Below are 21,498 nucleotides of genomic sequence, written 5' to 3'. Positions count from 1 at the left end.
TATGTTTCACAGGCACTCAACTTTCAGGTCAGAGTAATGGTGGAGAAGTGGACAAGGATAAGAAGTTGAAGGCACAGGTCTTAAGTCTGCAACTGACCCATTATGAGAACTTACACAGGTTTCAACTTCTGCAGGTCTCAATTTGTACATCATAGGATAAGGACATTGGATTGTATCAATTTTTTCTAACCTTCTTTACTTTATTATGCAAATTTTCACATTTCCAGGCTCCAGTCTAGACTCACAGGAAGAGAATCTCAAGAAGAGTCCAGGAAGCAAAGTGTTTAGCAAGTATCATAGGGTTATTAATTTCACCAGAGGTTTTGATAATTCCTCCTTAAGGGATAATTAAGTTTTTTCCCAACTCCCCACTTCTTTAAACCTTAGTTAAAATTATACTTTGTCTTAACCTAAACAAATAAATGTAGGAAGATATTATTAAGTCAGGAATTAGTTTATTTTAATGAAGTTATCAGACTTAGGAATGATAGTTTTTAATGGTTGCAAGCTTTATCTAGTCAACAGTATACTAAAGGAGTCTCCTCAGGTTTACGGTATAGTCTAACTAACAGGGAAAGAAAAATATAGGTTAGAATTTGGGGCAGTAAATTTTCTGTAGCATTCCCACTGGGTGTGATGGTATCCACCTGTAACCCCAGCTACTTGGGAGACTGAGGCAGGGGGACCTCAAGTTCAAGGCCAGCCTGGACAACTTAGTGAACACTGTGTGAAAATAAAAAAAATTAAAATGGCTGGGGATATAGCTCAGTGTAAAATGTCCCTTGGTTCAATCCCTAGTATTATTATATATATTAAACTCTCTGCAGAAGAAAATTTATATCCATATTTCTCCATTAATTAGTATTTAATACTCTAGGTTAAACTAGTGTTTAATTTACCTATGAGATGGCAACTGATACTCTCCTACCACACCTTTAAAAAGGGAAAATTGAAGGCACAGTCAGGTAACTCACTTCCTAAGGTAATCATCATCATGAATGGTATGAAGAGAATTCCATTCACCTGATTCCAAATTCAGTGTATCTTCCTACTTAATACCATAAGTATTATCTCTATTAAATTCTATTATCTCTACTTAAATAAGTTCTAAGATTTTTGTACTGAAAGTTTTTATTTTTAAGTGTCAAGACATATCCAAATACATTACCAGCAACAGTATTTATGATGAGCCCACTATAAGTTAAGGCACATAATCCTCCCCTTTGAAGCACTGGAACTGCGGTGCACTATGCAGCCTATATATTAAGAGAGTAACCCTTCATCACAGCTAGAAGATACTAATTATCAATCAGTGATGCAACTGACAAAGGCAAATGGCCCATACCAGATGTTGGAATTATAGGAAATAACATTGTTGGGACAAATTTTCATAAGGGAAAAAGTCAGAGCAACAAAATTAGTTAAAATCACAAATAAGCAAATTGCAAAGTATCCCCTTATCTAAATTGCTTGGAATCAGAAGTGTGTCATCTCAACAGTTTTCAGATTTGGTAATATTTGCATAGACTTTACTGGTTTAGCATCCCTAATCTGAAACTCTGAATTCTGAAATGTTCTAAAAAAAAAAAAAAAACTGACTCTCAAAAATTTTTAGATTTCAGAGCATTTCAGATTTTGGAGTTAGGGATGCTAAACCTATATTTCACTCTGCATTTTCACTTTGTAAAATATTATGAAATAAAAAAATTCTAATTTCTTAAGATCTATGCATTTCATTTAAATCCTTTTATATAATACTTTGGGGAACATTTTTTTCTCTTACTTAAGATCAATAGGAAGTAAATCAACTACAGATGTAAACCTTTAATTCTAGAGTAGAATTTCCAGAATATTAGCTTAACAGGTCAAACAGTTGAACAGGATCATTTTATTTGCATCTCAAGAGTTTCTGCAGCAGAATCTAATTTGTTATGTATTTATCTTATTTAAATTCTTCTAACAGCTTGTTAGAGAAACCTAGACATTAGTTCCTCAATAACCCTTCAATACCCATTTGATTCCGGAAAATGTAATGTATTCCAAAAATGGGTATGATTACTTTCTGTGTGTATGGAGTTTGTCTATAACCATTGCCTTCTATATGTTAATGCTGTAAGATAATGTAGCTAAAATCCTTTACATACATGCTGCATTTAATCAAAGATTTTGGAGGATGTATTTTGATGTTTCATATGGTAGAAATAATGATTTCTGATTATAATTGGAAAACCAGTAGATGATCCACTATATGAAATTATCACAGGCACATTTTTCAAGGACAGGGTGTGTGTATGTCTTATTGAAAGACAAAATTCCATGGGTCTGTCATACATATATATATATGTATGTCACCACTTCTTGTGTTCACAAATATGGTCAGCTTTTGTTCCAGACTACCACCTCAAAAATGTCTGTATAGCAAACGGATTTGGAAGAGAGATAATGCCACCCTTGGGGCCTAAGGTTGGACAGGTTGCTTCAAGACCCTAAGGGATTGAGGTTTACAAAGTTCAATGTTCCTTTTTTGTCTCACATCACTGTGTGTGCAGGCATACATGGCTATCATTTGGGTTTTACTGTTGGAACTGGGATTCGAGAAACTCCTATAAACGATGACATTTTGACATGACTTTGAGTAATAAACATCCCTTTGTCTCTGACCTAGGAACCTTAGCTTCTGCTAATATCTATGCAATAGCCATAGGTTAACATGTTAGCTCATCCATCAGTAGGGTAATATCTACTCTCTGCCATTCTTGATAAGTGTGAATAGTAGTTATTCACATTTGAACCTACACAGAGTCCATACAATGGTTTTGTACAATTCCCTTAGAACCGCTTGTTGCTAAATTCTTTGAGTTCTAAGAAATTCTGGAGATCCATTTTATGACTGTCCATTTCAATTACATGACCCAGCCCTGGGAGATCTTTGAAAAATGCAAAAATTTTTCCATGTATTCTATTGTACCTATTCCTACATCCTCACCTTTACCACTTTTTTCATATAAAATTGTTGCAAAAGAAGCTTCTTAAGTCGTGGCCTAAAAACTTCTCGCATTAAAGTCAACAGAGATGCTGACTTGCAAATTTCTAGTACAGTACCACCACGTTTGTTACCAATCATTTCTAAATGCACCCACAGCTGAAGAACTCAGAGTAGTGTCTTGTTCTTAGAGATAAAGGAGCACATCATATATATACCTCATATCACAAGCCAGGCAATAAAATATTCAGGCCAGTTTCTGAGTCATGCTCTACTGGCTCTTAAGCATTTTTAATTTTATATCTTCCCAGAGAGAACAGGTTACATAATCTCATTACTGAAAGAAACGTTCCTGTTGGATCATATTATAACTCTAATTTTACAGATGAGGAAGCTGAAGTTTTTTTTTTTTTTCATTTTAATAGAAAATTTGAAGGACATATTCTTTTCCTTTGCAGGATGCTTGTTTAATCTGGCCTTGGAAAAATACTTTTTACCTACCTGGAATACAAGTTTCATCATATTATACTCATGTGATTGGTTTGGGTATTTGTCCAAATTGACCTTGGTTTGTTATATTTAAAGTTGATTTGCTCATCCCTGTATCTTGAAATATCTGGTATGGTGCCAAGCCTATAAGAAGGCTATAATAAATAGCCACAAAATAGAAACTCAAGCACCAAAATATTAAGGAAATCGCCAATGCCACACAGTGTGGGCTGGAACAGAATGAGGAGAGAGAGAGAGTGGAATAAATTAAGCTGGAGAGGTAGGCAGGGCCAGATCATACATGGCCCTAGGAGTAATGTTAAGAAATTTGAGTTTGAGGGAAAGCACTGAAATAATTTTTCATAGGAATGTTACACTTGGAAGATGGCTTTGGCAGGAAGATAGAAAAGAAAAATAATAACAACTAATACTAAGTAGTTATAATAATGCTTATTATTCATGTAATTCTCATAACACTTATGAGCTAGGGATTATCATTATGTCTACTTTACAAATGAGGAACCAAAGGTTAAAAAAAAAAAAACTCATTTGTCCATCATCAATGATGGTGAGGGTGTTTTATAGATTGCTAGCTGAGATCATTTCAGGAATTTTTAAGCCCTGGACGAACCTCTGATACGAGAATGGAGGAGACAGGGAAGAATCTAATGAATAAAATACTGAATTAAAAATGCCTGTAGGTCATTCTGATAGGAATGTGTGCAAGAATGATCTCAAGTCTAGAAAGTATTGGGACAACTGGATCAAATTCATCAGAGGTTTCCAACACAAGTTCCAATGTTGAAAAGCAGGTATGAGCTGGGCTTGGTGGCACATACCTATAATCCCAGTGGCTCAGTAGGCTGAGGCAGGAGGATCACAAGTTCAAAGCCATCCTCAGCAACTCAGCAAGGCCCCAAGCAAACTCAGCAAGACCCTGTGTCTAAATAAAATATAAAAAAGGGCTGGGAATGTGGCTTAGTGGTTAAGTGCCCCTGGGTTCAATCCCTGTATAAAAAAAATAAAATAGAAAAGCAGGTATTAGGGGAAACAAGTTCAAGAGGCCCACTGAATACACTGACTGCACTTAATAATACTATATGGTGTATCTGGAAATTGCCAAGAAGTAGATATTAAGAGTTCTCACCACAAAAGCAGATATGTATGTGAGATTGATTTTGTGATTCCACATGCATTAATGTATGTATAAAAAAGGAACATGTTGTACACCATAAATATACACAATTTTAGTTGCCAACAAAAAAAGAAAAAACAAATTAAAAAAATAAATAAAATGAGCTACATTATATATCCCATTCTAAGACAAACAAGATCTTAACTTAGAAGTGTCATTGCAATTCAGTTGGTTTCCTAGTTTTCTCTTGATGTAGAAACCAATCACTTCTACAGTATGCCTCAGAAAATGGCCAGAGGACAGAAGGAGTCACTTAACTACTATTAAGCACATGGAAATCTCACCAATGACTAGAATCCAATGAGAAGTTAAAACCAGAGCATAGTGGGGGAAAGTGCTAAATAGAAGAATATTGAGAATATTGAAGATGTCCTGCAGGAAGGTTTCGGTAATATGTGGATATTTCTTCCACATCCTACTTTGCCAGGGAATTCACATATTCAACAAGGCTGGAGAAACAGATTTGAAACAATCACTTGTTGTCAGAAATTCCACTGCCAAAAAAAAATCTTTACCTCTTGGCTTTGTGTTTAAGAAAAATCCAGGCCAGCTAGGAAAATGAAGTTGAATGAGACATTCAACTAAAGATTGTAAATACATTAGTGTCATCATGTTTACTCAGTTACTCTGAACTTAACTATTCTCTCCTCCAACCCCCACCTCCTGTGGTATTAGGTATTGATCCCAGGCCTTGCACATGCTTGGAAAATGCTCTACCACTGGACCATATCCCCATACCCCTTAACTGTTCCTTAATGAAATGCAGGTATATGTGAACAATAGAATGAAGAAGAAAATTGTTTAAATTAAAAAACAAATGCCTAAAATTAAATGCTAAGACTATGGGAAGGAGAGTATACTCATTTATTCAAGAAATACCTACTGAGTTTTTATCTACCTTTTGCCAAGCAATGTGCTAACTGCTGTGAAGTCTACCACAATTACTAAAACTGTACTTGCTCTCAAGATTTCTACAAGGTGAAGAAGGAGAGAAGGGAAGAATTAGAAAAACTGGATTATGAGGAAGAAGAAATATGTAAAATAAGAGGGAAAAAAATGAAGTTAAGGAAGGAAGAGAAGCGAGATGGAAGAAGAGAAATAAGACTTAGTATTTACAGCTTGCACACTCCTTTGGGACCATATCATGTACCATTTAATGCAATAAACCAGTGTCTGTCATGTCTTTCCTTTGACACAGATTCATCATGTTTTGTTGTATCCAAAGACCTCTAGAAAGTTGAGCCTACAATGAAAACCTGGTGATAATACTTGATTTGGGACATATAAGACCAAGAGGAAGTAGCAGTGAGGAAAGAGCAGAAACAGAACAGAAAATATGAGACTGAGTATGTGATGTGTTATGGTGCTATCATTTCACATCAGACCACCATCAAGTTATATATCAAGTTCATGGTAGATTTGTGTTTGGGGCCAGAGAATGTTCCTGGACAAAGTGCAAGAAGAAACTGAATATTAGAATAATGTACAGGTACATTGGGAGTACTGGAACTATCCCCCAATCTTGTTTCCTTTTGGTCCAGGCTTACTCCACTGGGAGCCACATTACCTACACTTCCAAGATGTATGTTCCAGATTGGAATATCCAGCCCCTTGACTGATTCTCAGGAGGTCAGGTACCAGGCACCACCATGTGCTGGTGTATGCAAGTACAAAAGGAGACTGGCAGTCCTATATTTGTAGAGCATCAACCAAGGGAAAAAAAAAAAAAAGAACAAAGGTGGTCAAAGGAATACCAGGAGATACTCCAAAACTGGATTCAATACAAACATCATTATTTTCCAGACACTGTGTCAGGTATGGTGTGGAACACAGAAAATAACACAGATGTGGCCCTTGATCTCATAAACCTACACAGCATCCTGGGGAATAATACACACAGTGATAATGAGTGAGATAATGAGCTATGACGGTAGAAGAGCAGAGATAATCTATGTCATTTCACAGAGATCCCATGAGAAATGACTTCTAAGAAGTAATTTTAGCAAGGTGATAAGCCAGAGCCAGGGAGTGAGTTTGCAAGGGTGGAGTAAGCAATGGAGATCTCAGGATAGTGGGCAGTAGACAGAGAGCAACTGGCTACAAAGACCTAGAGCATAAGAGAGGTTCAGCATTACAGCTAAGGTGTTGGACAAGAATGGAGAAAGTAATAGTTCATATCCTACCTTCCCATCACCATAAGGTTTAAAATTACAGCCTACAAGTCCACCTGTCTATCCTAAATCACAGCCCCTGTCTTTACCCACTTTGTACTCATGTCCAGCTTGATTATGAGTTTCATTCTAAATATGCCCTCTTATATGCCACCCTTGTGTATTTATGTTCACGGTTTACTTTTTCCTAGGATTCTTTCCCCTTCACACGAACTTCTATCTAAACCAGGTCCTTTGTTTAAGGCCCAGGTAAAATTTTCTCTCCTCAAACCTAATCTATGTCTTTTAAACCCCCACTGGTTGAAACTCTCCTTCCCTAAAATTCTCAATTTTTTCCTCACTGAACTTATTTCTGTAGTCTTGTTTTAAATGTCTCATCACCTTTCCTAGACTACTTAAGAAATAAAAAGCAACACTGATAGAAATAAACAATATTAGACCATTAGCAATTTTCATAATCAGTTTTCTCTGGAAAACACAGAGAGATATATTTACCTCTGCAAATTGTTTCAAAAAGTTGTCAAGGGTCAAGACCAAAGGGCAAAGCAACTATTTCCATTCATGTTCATCTCTCTCTCCAGTGACTCTCCTTGTTTTCTCCTCCTCCTTTCTTCTTCCTCCCCAATCTGTCCTCACAGACCATTTCCATCATTTCATGATCCTCATATCTTCTATTTTATCTCATTCCACTGTAGGAGTTCTGGACAACCTGGTCTTGGCATGGAATGCTGACATCCAGATAGCAGATAAAGCTTACTTTTTAAGAGTAAAGGCAATTCCTTTCTTAGCACTACCCAAAACACAAGAGGAATTCAATAAAACTCAACATACCATTCTCTCATCTTGAGATTTCCATTTCTTTTTACATGATGGACACTGGTGCTTAAGAATATAAACAAGAAGGAAACCTAGTATGACCTTCAAGAGCCTATATGAGATAATGCATAACAAAGACAATAATATCAATGGTTAGAAACCAGGCAGAAACTGATGTGTTATTACAGGAGTATAGACTAAGTGCTATAGGATTAGGAAAGCTAAAATATCAATGCAAAACCATTGGGAAAAATCTAAACTCATATCTAGTTTTAGGTCCTTGACAACCTCCTCTATGATACCACATGCTTTGGTTTCAATAACACGTAGCATTGAAATATTAACATGGCTGTGTTAATTATGAAGAAATATATAACACCTTGTGCAAAGGAGAACATCTGTTTTTCCTCCTTAGAAAATCAAATTAAGCAGAACACACATGGCATCAAAGAAGGCTATTTTTCCACAAACCATTTATGTTTCAAGGAGCAACCTCTACTCGGTATAATGCTTTCTCTTAAATACCCTTCTTCTCTCATCTGTACAAGGAAGCTCTCTGCTGCTCTCATTTAAATCATGTAAATTATACCTTGAGTTAAATAAATTAGGAAAATTTTAATGTCAAGAACTGCCTGATAATTTAATGGATACTTACAGTAGGAACTCTCCAATTTTTTCTAAGCATAGTAAGTCAATAAATATTACTATATTTTACTAATATAATTTTATTATGTTTGATTTTAAAAAACACCAAACTTAGATACAAAAGCATTCAACATAACCAATATAAACCAACTTCAATTTAGATTCCTGGTGATGTAGTTGCCTCTAAGTACATAATGCTCCTTTCTCCTCAACTTTTCTCAGCTTTTACTCTTTGGGAGAGAATATTTAAACTGTATTCATATATTTCTATGTATCTATCTATATCTTACATGGCTTATGTTTGCCTTTGAAATAGAATAGGGCTTAAACAATGAAATACATATTATTACTTACACCTAGATGTTCTATTTCACTCATTTATAGAAAATTCAGGCAATAAGTTTGTCTACACTCAACCATGGAACCGTGATACTGTAAGTGTTCTTCTCAAAAAAAAAAAAAAAAAAAAAAAAAAAAAAAGCAGATGGAATCAATCCTATAAATCTTGAGCATCTGATTGGTACAGGAACCTATACCAATAACCAAATTTAATCCTAAATAGTTTGTAGGTTTAAGATATAAGCTGAGAGATAACAGCCCAATGAAAAGGTCCTTGAGGTTATCCTTTACCCTCCTCCTCCCTCATTTCTTCCTCATTTTCCTCCTCTCATATTCTTGTTAAGGACAAGGAACAACCACCTGGCTTCATTTGCCTCTCCCACTTCCATCACTGCCTGCTTCATTAAGAGGAGAGAGAGAGAGAGAAAGAGAGAGAGAGAGAGAGAGAGAGAGAGAGAATATCAGCCTATTAATAATTACCTTCTACTTCCCTTTGCTGACTCTCTCTACATACATGATCCCAATAATTGAGGATGTTTCCAAGGAGGAACATTGCCAGCCAAGAGCCTTATCTCTCTTGGCCTCATGTGAATTGTCATCAAGTAGCCTGCTGTTAATTAGCAAAGGTCATTTCATTCAGTTATCTCTGCTTTTCTGTTAGCATAAAGAGAGAAAATGCTACCACCCCATTTAAACAGTCTCATTTCTCCTCTCAGGTTGACAGGAAGTGAAGTTCTCAGCACACCACTTTTCTGGCACCTTATTCTCACACCCAAATGAGATTATTGACTTTAAAACTGATTTCTAAAGCCAGGTAAAGAACATTCCCAGTCTCTCAAATGATGGTGGAATATCTCTTCCAATTGCCCCTTAAGCAATCTGTTCATCTTTTCAAACTGTAAATTACTTTATTTCATATCTCAAAACTTTCCTGGATTATCAGGTAAGTTTTCAAATAGGACATGACCACTCATGAGAATAATCTTACTGGCAGTTCTACATACTTATATGCAGATAAGCCTATGAAATTTCTTTCCTGCTTTAAAAGCCTGAGGTAGGTGGGGGAAAGGCTGCCACAGGTACATATACTCTCAAAATTGAACTATTAGCTTGTGAATAGCACAGAAGGCCTTGTTTTCCAGTGCCCTTGTGACTTCCCTCTTCTCTGAACTCTCCATACAACAATGGACATGCCACCACCAAACATAGGCATCTCCAGTCCTATTCATATGCTCTTCCTCACACACTTAGAACATTCTGTCCTTCTGATCCTCCAAAATCCCTAAAGTGCTGCTTCCTCTATGAAGATTATCTCCAGGCATCATTAAATGGTTTTAACCAGGTGATGTATGCAATGATCACAAGACTTAAGACATAATAGCATAATTATCAATTTAACTGTTTTTCTAATTAAAAACTAGTAAATTATGGAAGGGCACCTTTATAACAGCAGTGCCTGGAATGCAGCATAAAACATAGCTGATACATGACAAATTGTTTTTTGGGGGAAAAAATGATTATCACTTATATTAATTTACCAAATCAATATAGTACCTATAATGGAAGAATTAAGATTGGTACAACATTTATGTGACTGATAAAACTTCCAAGTCAGAATTAAAACCTTAAAAAATGGTGTCTTCATACACTACCTAGCATTCCAGGACATGTCCCTTATCTGCTCATGTTCTCCCTTCATACCAACAACTCTGGGCCCAGCCTGATAAAGACAACCCTAGTGGGGTAGAGGAGGTGACTGACTAATTTAACAAACAGTTCAAAGCTGCTAAGTCTCATTCCTGAAATAGCTATGTTAATTTGATACCAAATAATAAATGTGAAATATATAAATGTGTATCTGAAATACATACCTATGTGTGTGCATTTTATATATCTCCAACCTCACGCCAGGCTGTACTCTACCCAACTACAACCAGACCAACATTTATCCTGATTTTAAATTGCTCGTTTTTCACTTTGCCATGTGAATACATTCTATTTGAAAACTTTTCACTCCACATTTGTTGACATCCCAGTCTCTGGGCCATATCATTATAAATAGAATAAATTTTTCCCTGATCTTTATTAGATTTTGAAGATACATTCCTTGTTTCACATGTTACCTTCTAAGAAATGATTCTTGAATGCAGGCTGAGTGGGTTTAATTTTATTTGAGAAAATAGCAAGAAGAAAGTGATCTTACCATATCCAAGATGTTAGATTTATAGGTAAGCATCACTTTTGCTGATGCCTCTAATTGTAAAACAACAACTTGTAAACAAAATCTTAAATACCCCTCATTTCATTCTCAATGCTATTGGCTTTGCTAATGCTACTCATAATATTTCTCTTATGGATTGTCATAGGATTACTTGGGCTATATTTAAAATAGCACATGAACACCTGAATAATGGTATCAGGTAAATATTTCCAAAGTATCAGAACACTGTTCTGCAACACCATGAGAATGAGATTTAAGGGGGATGAGGCATCCCAAAGTAAGTCATTAATGAATCACATCAACATCTTGATTCATCCTTACGATCTAGGCTAGCTCAAGAAATTTGGAACAGCTGGGAATTAGTACTGTTTTTCATTCTGGCATCTGGAATTCTAGTATATTCTAATGCATGAGGGATTCATGCAAATAGAACTTGGTATTTTCTTCCCAAAATTGTGGATTCCTCTAAGGTTGGGGTCTTGGAACGCATACTACTAACTTACAGTGGATGGGGGAATTTTATAAGGAAAAAAGATAGGCAATTACACTCCAGGGAGTCAACAGAGAGAGTAACTGAGTCCAAAGGAAAATAACCTGTGGTGAAATCATTTATGACTAAGAAAGGACCTTCCAAAATCAATGCTATGAAACGAAAATGCCTTATTTCCCCATAATTTAAAATAATAATAGTTTTAAAAGTTGAACACAGAAACTGAAAAACAAGATGTGGCATCAATTTTGGTCTTCATTAAATTAGCAGAAGATGGTAGAAAATTTAAATTCTGCCAACTTAATTTGTCAAATGCTCACTGGCCTCTTACAGCAGGAACTCAATTGTTCTCTTGTTTTTACCTTGGACCAAGAAGAAATTCAACGTTGCCAGGTATGTCAAGAAATATGTATAAATAATAAACAGTAAGAAATGAAAGCATTTAAAAGAAAAGAATGACTGGACACAATAGAGCACCCTTGTAAATCCAACCACTCAGGAGACTGAAACAGGAGGATCACAAATCTGAGGCCAGCCTGGGCAACTTAGTGAGGCTCTGTCTCAATAGAATTTTAAAAGGGCTCAGGATGTAGAGCGACCCTGGTTCAATCCCCAGTCTTGAAAAAAATTAATTAACTTATTAATTAAAGTACTAGTTGAACAAGTTTTACTTGCATAAAAGAGTAAAGCAACACCATTGATAACAATTACAAAGGTGAGTAGTAAGCTCTTGCATGAGTCTGAGGTAGCCATGCCAATGTGGTTTTACTCACTGTATTCAATGCTACATAAGGCACATGGTCATGAAACATATGATGCATTTACATCTTGGCCCCTCATTAGACCTCCTCTCCCTGAGAACTTAGCTACCAGACTGAGAGATTTTAAGTACTTTGTTCCATGTGAACCCTGGTACTAATTTTGAAGTATGCATTGATAAGATATTTTCCTAGGCTGCTAAACCTGTAAATAACTCCCTTTCTTTGTTTATCCCCCACCATGTAGCACCTAATTTCCAAGACTAAGAGACCATCTTTCTACTTTCTTCGTAATTGTACTCTTTCTGCACAGTATGTTTCCATTAAGAGACCTGGAAATACTAAGGTCAAAGAAACTTAGGAAATAGGTGATCAATAAGAACTTTTGAAGATGCAAATTTCAATACATGATTCAAAATTGAACCTGAAAATAGGCTAAAAAATATCAAATCTACATTTTTTAAAAATTTATGTGTCCCTCCTGGAGCTGTAGACAGTAGTAAAAGGGAAGAGCGGAGGTGGGATGCAAAGAATACCAACATTTGGCAAAATAACTTAGACTTTTTTTTATCTAAATTCTGTTCCTCCAAATTCAGAAAAGTAAGCAAAGTCACATTTTGTATTGAAATAGAAAGTAAGTTGTCACTTTCCAAAAGAGAATTTAAAGAAGAAAGAAAACATGGCTACTGTTTTTTAAAGTAACTCTAGACCAATAAGTGCGAATCTGTAATTTAATTATTTAAGCAAAATGCTAAGGAGTCTATAAAGATTATTATACAAGGTGATCATCTAATTCTAATGTTCTAGATGCTTCTTGAACTCTGGGAGTACATGCCACAAAAGTATCTAGCATGAAAAGATTTAAAAAAGAAAGGAATGCATTACCACAGCAAGAAAGCTTTCACCTTCCACCCTAACCAATGTCCACATGCAAGTGTGCACGCATGCTTGGTAAGCCCAAGGAAACATCCTATTTTACCTTCTCTGTATGGGCCCTGCCTGTGTCCTCCGCCATGGCTGGAAGAAGTCACACATTTTTCTAGGACAGAAGCATCTTTGTTCATGGTTGGCTTTTTCATCCCGTGACTTGCCTAAATTGAAGCAAGTTCCCCAGTCTCTACATGTTATCACTCTCCCAAAATCTGCACCAAGGGATTAGGACTGAGGGTTATCTGCTAATAGAGAATTCTATATGGAAAAAGTTACTCCTTTTTTCTCCTCCACTTCCCCTTCTTCTGTTTTTCAAGTAATTTTTTTGTAAAAGGTAGATCTTTGACATTTGAAAAGGGATAGGCCTGTAGAAATTTGTACACTCACAAAATTAAAAAAAAAAAATACTCTGGGAAGAAAAAAAAAGTGCTATTCATTCATTACTAATAGTCTTACTCTAGCTCACCAGTCACATGGAATGTAGCATCCACTTATACTACATATTTTTGGTATGTTTTCTCCCCTAACTTCCACAACAAACCTTTGGTGAGAGATGTTATTATTATTACTATTTTTTAACTATTCCACAATTGAGGGTAGTTTGCAAATGGACAACAAAACAAATATTAAATTTATGAATGCTAAGGGTCCATTCTATATCAAGAAGAATGGTAGGAGATGGTGTTTCAGTTGATTTCCCTTCCAACCAGCAGCACCATCTATCCAGGAACTGGCTGCCTACCTTCCTTGGCCCTCTGTGCAGTGGCTGCTGGTGTGCTCTGGGCACAATACACCTCCCGGGTCTGGATCCCACCGCCGCAAACAGGTCCTGTCACATGCCAATGGGGGTCCTGCTGCTCCAGGAGGGGAGAGACTTGGCATTCTTTCCACTCAGATGTTCTCCAGGAATACCTGTTTTGTTTGATTTATTTAAAAGAAGAAGAGGCAATAAGGAAAATATACAATTCTAAATAAAACAAGTCATGACATCAAGTGTATATAAAAATCTCTCTAGGTCCAAGTCTTTGTGCATAAAGAAGTCTACTGGTGTTGAATTACTAAATCCCTGATATTCCCTAGAGAAACCACAGCAATTCATCATTGTAATAGCACAGCATGATCCAAAGAGGGACACTAATGTGGATAAACCAGTGGGTGTGGTCTCAGCTCCAAAGCTGGAAAAGAGTGAAAAATTTGAAGAAAGAACTGTAAACCCAATGAGCCTAATGTCTGGCAGCTAAAATTGTCATTGGGTTGCACTTCACAGCCTTCCAGATGACAGTGTGCAAAGGTTAGTCATTCTTTTTTAATTAGCAGAGTAGTATGTGAATGTGGGAAGTTGTGAATATGTTATTTCAAATTGGCAGAAATGATCTACATTTCAGTCTTTTTGAAGCAGGGAACTTTTTGTATCCATTGACCCCTTGCCAGTGGGATAAAGTGTGTATGTTAAAACAGTGTCACTATATTTAAGTAAATAATATTTGTTTGTATATGCAGCCATACTGTTAATTAAACTGACTCAGGAATATATCTTTCTGGTTTATAACTGGTCAGGAAATTCTCTAATACATACACACATATATACACACACACACACACGCACACGAGGGAGAAACACAATGTAGTTGTATACAAAACTACAGGAAACAAAATTATTACATCACTATAGTCATACTTGGATGATTATTTCAGAAATAATTTCTTTTGTATGCATTCCTCAAGCCTACAACATGAATATAAATGAATATAACCCTACAATAGCCCTATGGTATTCACATAAAATAAAAACTGACTAACTACTGAAATAGTAAGAAAACTTATGAATATCCTATCTTCTGTTCTATTTCAGATGTGAAGAAAAATATCTTGGGTTTATGATTGTTTAAAATAAGTATTAAAATAATTAAGAAAAAAAAAAACCACCATGTCACCCAGACCCTGGCCTTACAGAAACTAGAGTAAAATTGAAAACAAATAATTGTTGTCAAGATAAGGAAGCAAATTCTTAAGAAACCTAATAGTGACCAAACCCTCAATCAATGGGACAAAAGCATATATGTAAAATATCACTCTATAAAGCTTGAAGCTGTTAATCATTCATCTTATAAAAAACTCATGGGGCTGGGGATGTAGCTCAGTTGGTAGAGTGCTTGCCTTGCAAGCACAAGGCCCTGGGTTCAATCCCCAATCCCCCCCCCCAAAAAAAAAAGCTCATTCTAGAAAAAGGATTTAGATAATCATTTGGGGCTTGTTCTAACAGAATTCTGTTCCCTTAGTCTCACTACTTCATTTTCACATGGCTTTTCCAGGCTTAAAAACTTGTCCATGGGCAAGTGAAGAGTGTGGAGGGTGGAGTTTAGGTACTGCTCCTACCAGGTGAGTAGAAACAGCAATATGTTTCTAATTCCTGGCACTGAGAGACTGAGAGAGGACCAGTTCTCTCTAGAGACCGCCATTCTCTAGAATTAGAGCTTCAAAGTCATTCCTCCTCAGAGTTCTTATCATAACTCCATAGTCACCCAAGTACATGACTTATTCTTCCTGTTTCTGAGGACACAGCTCTGTATTCCAGGGGCAAATGCAATCAAGTTGGTGTCTATATGGCTGGATGGTTACTAAGTTCTCAAACCTTCCCCTTTCAAGACTTCCCTAAAGGAAGAACTCTCTGGCTTATGAGGAGTGAGATACAGAAGTTGATTTCAAGGCTGCTATGACATAAGCAATAAGAAAGACCAACAAACAGGGGTCTATGTGGTATGGATAACAAGGTTGCTTTAGTGTCATAGTGATCTGATCTGGATATGAGATTTGCCACTAACTAGTCATTTGACTTCATCCCAACCTCTGTTTTTCCATTTATAAAATTGGGAAAATAATACCCAGTATTGACCTTGGTATATAAATTCACTAAATATTAATTCCCTTTCTTATGTCCTTCTACATGTACTACTTGTCCCTTGCTGCCTCAAATACAGACACACACACACACACACACACACACACAAAAATACACATACACACACACAAACACTCTTACCATTTGATTTATGAGGATTTCATCAGATGTCCTAATATTAGAGATCCAGTTTTGCCAGTATAAATTATGGCAACCCAAGTTCATCAAATAGCATTAAAAAAAAATAAAGTTTTAGAATCACAGCAAGTCACATTAATTTGTTTGCTTGTTTGAAAAGAATAGGCCATATTGTATAAATTGCTTTTTCAATTAATTTATCATGACCTTATAAAAATTAGCATGAAGGGATTTTGGAAGTCATTAGAGAGAAAAATGAAAAGGAAACTTTAATGACTATGGTTTTACAAAAAATAACAAAAACTCTGTTGGTAGCTCATTAACCAAAACTACCCAACTTTCATTCACCAGCAATTGGAAAAATCTCTAAAAAAAGTTAGGACATTTATCACTATCACTATTGTTTACCACCTCAGAGAAAATGCCGACCCAGCAAGAAGCAGAGGGGGAAAAAAGCATCCCGTCAGAAACATCTTTACTCCTTTTTGAATGTGGATCATTTCATAGTCTTTGCTCATCCTCTTTTACTTTATGTTTTTCAAAAGCCCTATCTATGTTTAGTTACAAATCACCCGGCAGCCATGAAAACCAAGCACCCTGAACGCCACCAACCTGAGAAAGTGTCTCTAGGATCTGACAGAATAAGAAATCAAAGGAGTCCGCTCAGCTAAACGTTACTCCCCTTTTCCTTTAGAAGTTGTTACAATGACAGTCCTCTGGCCTCCGGAAAACTTGGTTTCCTGATTCCCGGGATAGTCTCTTTAATGACTAAGACTGTGTCAAAGACCAGGCCACTTGCTGCTGCTGTCTTCCACTCCGATGGCTTCCAATGCATCATTTTGTCCTCCTGCTTAGGAGGGGAAAATGGTGAGCCTCAAAGACCACAGTCCCACCTCTTAGGAGTGAGCAGCACTTTGAAGTGAACTGTGTGAATGTCTCACATTGAGCAGATGAACATGGAATAAAATAAGTAAATCAATCCCTGTGCCCCCCTTCCCTTACAAGTGCAGAGGATCAATTGCTTTTTACAGAGGGTCTGGTTAAATAGAATAAACATGGCATTTATTTATTTGGGCTACTAGGGTATCACTACATATCCTTCAGGTAATAAATATAATGGTCAACATTTTCTGCCTGATTATTCTATGCCAGGCCCTGCACCAATGAGCTTAGGTACATGCTTCATTTAATTTCCCAACAACCCTATGATGAAAATATCACTTCCTCTTTCACAGATGAGAAAATTGGTATAAAGAGTAAGTAACTCTTCCAAGGTCACAAAAGTAAAGGGAGAACAGGATTCAGCATCAGGTAGATCTGATTTTAAAGCATATCTTCTTAATGAAATGGCATTCTGGTGAATTAAAACAATGAATGGAAAACTCATGAAATCCAATCAGGACTTCAGGAAACAATAGAGAAACATGTGCCTCACTCTAACATGAACAAAAAATATTGATATTAGTTGGATAAAGTGCACTATTGACTGAAACAATAACAAATATATATACATATAGGTACATATGCATATGTGTGTGTATTTACATATATAGATGTTATCTTGGTGATAATGATATCATCAGTGACTACTGCCAATATCACGTAACATTTCATATTACCAAAATGTTTTTTCTTGTACTCTCACACATAAACACAGTTTAAGAATATTTCATAGCCACTCATGTTCAGCACTGTGGTTACGAAGAACCAAATGGTAGCATTTTTAGGAGATAAAAATAGCTAGAAATAGAATCAAAGGTAAGCCAAATAAAGAAATCTCTAATTATAAAAATTCAAAATTCCCACTAATAGATACACATGCCAACTTTCTAAAGGTGAATGGCTTTTGAAAGCACTGAAGTCAAACACTACATACTGTTCCCCAATCATTCTGAGTATTAGACAATCCTGATGTCCATTCAGGTGAGAATGATTTCAATGTCCCTAGTGTCAGCCACTCTGAAACCCCAAACATCTGAGAAGGGAAATGCTAACAACTCAAATCCTGAATCTGCAGAGAAGACAACTGCTATAGTGCCATTCTATTAAGATAAAATTATGTTAAGAGACTGATTACAGAAAGGAGCTAACAAGCAGGCTGGGTTACAAATGAAACAGGCCTGCCCAAATAGCAAGTGAATCACTTACTCATCCATGCATTCACTCATCCTTTCCTTCAACAAGTACATTCTTGAGCTCCAGCATGCCATGAGGATGATTTTAGACAATAGTGAGCATGGCAAAGCCCCTGACCTTGGGAGGACTGTCTTCTAGTGGGATAGTCAGGCAAAAATGTAACAATACATAACATGGTATCAGATAAACTGCAGAGTAATTTCAGCACCATATGAGGAAAATCCTTAGCATCCCAAACAAAATGAGGCAGTGAGCACAAGACTAGGTGGACAAGAAGTGTTCTAGGCAGAGAAAAGAGTGTGTTCAAAGGTCCAGATGGAGAGTGCTTGACACACTCTATGGGCAGCACAAAGCCAGTGTGGCTGGGGCAAGTGGATGTAGGTACAGGGGCAGAGACAGGAAATGAGAGGGAGTCAAGAGTCAGGCCATATATAAACTCTTGCATGTGTTTTTCAAACACAATGGGAAATCATGGAAGATCTGAGGAAAATGGTGACATGGTGTTACAATTTAACCTTTCAAAGGAGCACCCTGGCTACTGGATGAAGAATGGGGAGGTGAAGCCAGAGAAGTGTGGAGGCCTCTGGAAGTCTAGAGGAGACCATGCAGTTTCAGCCACAGCAATGAGAGGGAGTGTGGTGGGAAGGGATTAGATTCTGGATATATTTTGAAGGTGGAGACAATCTTCTAAGAGATTAGAAATGTGATTGGAGAGAAAGAGAAGCATGATAAATGACTTCAACGTTTTTTTTCTTTTTGCCCCACACATTAGCAGTGTGATTTCTAGGCACTAAATACTTGAGTCACAAAGCCCAGTAGAGGGAACAAAATCCCAAACATCAGGACAATCATACAACTTTTCTCCCCTGAAACTCATTGCCCAACTTCTTCACATTTCTTTATATTTAAAGTCTGCTCTTAGGAAATAGTCAATAAATGTATCCACATAAGGTAGAAACAGTTAAGATTTAATATACTATAATTCTCAGGAGATATATATGCAGCTTAAAAAAAAGAAATAGATTAACTCAAAGAAAGGAATCTTCTAACTATGGAAATATATATCCTCATCAAGAGATACAGGAAGCAAATTTTGGATTAAGAAAGCCTACTCAAGATTTTGGAATTAAATAACTTAGGTTTCCAGCTTGGCTTCCTGGGAGTCATGCTGTGCAACCTAGAGAGTCATAATTAAACTAGTCCCTAAATTGAGAGGGGGGAGGGGACAGAAGTAAATAATTCATTGCTGCAAAGCAATGAGTAGAGCTAGCCTAAATTATCAAAGTCTAAATTAGGAAAGTTGGCACATTCAGTGACAATTCTTAAAAGAGCTTCATCCTACTAATGTGACATAAAGTAATTCTAATAGCAATAAGATGCCCAGGCCAGCACATATTTACAGCAACCTCTGCCCTTTAGAATCCAAGCAGTATCACCTTTATAAGTCTTAGAATTGCTTACAAAGTGTGGATTTATTTTTTCCTTCTTCTGAATTAAATTAGATTTAAAGCATGGCAACATGGAATAGAATCTTAAGTGATTTAATGATGGCAGATTGAAAGAATAATTGCATTAGTTAATAGTCATGTTTTGACTGAGCACGTATAGATTTGCAAACACTCCTGGGCTGTAATACTAGTGCAAGGTATTTAAATTAAATGTGAGTGTATGTTAAAAATCAGTGTACTGCAGCATGACTAATTTATGATAATGTCTGTTGTCCTTTTAAAGTTGTAAAGGCTTTTAGAAAAGAATTAACTTGTCATATTTTGCTGAACAGATGACCAAAATAAAGGGAACTGATCAAGCTTCATACATTTTATGCTCTAGTAATTTTTTATTGGGTAGAGTGGGGCTATTGATTATGGAAAGCCACTCTGAAGTGTAAAGCTCTTTGCTCTTCAGCAGATGGCTTTGCTTGCCAAACTCCATATGTATTATTAATGGACTTCTATCGCTATGCACAGCACTTAACAGTACGTTAACTTTCTTAGACTAGCTGGGGAACAAATCTTCCATCCAGGAGAACTTCAAGTGGCCTGATGGGGACTCATGAAACAACATGCACCAGAAGAGGCAGACCCAATAAAAAGGTGTCAGTCTCCTATGAAAACAATTTCCAGATTCTTTAAAAACTGTTGTTCCTTTCCTAAAACAGATTCTCCTGAGAGTTGCATGTTGGACTTCCTCTACTCTCCTGCTGCAGAAAAGCTGCTTAACTAACTAAAAACAGCACTTTCTAAGGGAACCCCTTAGTTTATTTGACAACCCTTTTGTGAGTCCCTGTTATGTGTAGGATATTAGGTACAGTGATAGAAATCAATGGGAGAAGATTCAAAAAATGCAATTGGTGATGTGTGTCAGAAGGTAAACTTCACACAAATTTAAACTGTGATCTCATTCCTCATCCTTCCTGAGGCAACTCTTGTAACCAGTGACAACATATTTTCATCTGGAAAACCAGACACAATGCCAGCAGGAGCAGGATGGCCATTCTGGACCATGGCAAGCTCCACATGTCCATTCCTGTCCTGGATAGAGGTCCTCATTTGATCTCCTTGATGATGCTAATTTCAGTTTCTCATTGTAAAAATACCTGAGTCCTTTGTGCACATTATTTAATAACTATATGCGCAGAATTAAGTACTCTGTGAATGATACTATTCTGGGGTGCCCTGCACTTGAACATTCTTTCATTCATCCAGTGTTTACTGAGCATTTACTATGAGTCAGACACTTTTCTAGATGCTGCTTGAAGGTGGAGAAAAAAAAAGAAACAAACAAAATAGCTTACATCCACATGTGTGAGGTGATGAATGAGAACATTATAAACTACTATACATTTTTAGTGGACATGGTGATGATGTTTTGCATGCTCTAGTTCTGATAGAAGAAAGTAGAAAAGATTCCTAAGATAAGTAAGCTAAGTGACTGAAAATCTCTGTTCTCTGAATTCTTCAGTGATTAACACAGTGGCAGGCCCAAGCAGGTATTGAGTAAACATCACTTCAAAGACATGTCATGCTGTTTCAGTTGGCAAAGGGAGCACAGAATCAAGGCAAATTCTCATTCTCCCTCCATTCCTGGGCACCACCTTTAAAATTCCATTAACTAATTTTCAGAATTTTCTCAAGAAGAATAATTCCATGTAGAAAAATCCAAAATTGAGTTCAGTGCCTCAAAAAAGATGTCAGAGAGAATCAGGCTGGTTGTTTTAACAAGCAAATCAACGTGGGGTCCAAGGGACCCAGGGTGATCTCTCAGCATGAGTTTGCACAGACCGATATT

General features: G+C 36.6%; 1 protein-coding gene across 1 annotated transcript in view; it reads right to left on the bottom strand.

The window, feature by feature from the left end:
* The window catches only part of Thsd7b (thrombospondin type 1 domain containing 7B), a 715,164-nt gene that overhangs the window by 488,865 nt on the left and 204,801 nt on the right, over positions 1-21,498 (bottom strand). The window contains 1 exon segment of the mRNA XM_047545870.1: positions 13,780-13,949. Within this exon segment, the coding sequence (XP_047401826.1) occupies positions 13,780-13,949 (170 nt within the window).

Source organism: Sciurus carolinensis, chromosome 3, assembly GCF_902686445.1.
Source record: "Sciurus carolinensis chromosome 3, mSciCar1.2, whole genome shotgun sequence".
In the NCBI taxonomy this organism is placed as follows: Eukaryota; Metazoa; Chordata; class Mammalia; order Rodentia; family Sciuridae; genus Sciurus; species Sciurus carolinensis.
Note: the sequence above shows the minus strand (reverse complement) of the source record. Positions and strands in the feature narration are given on the sequence as shown.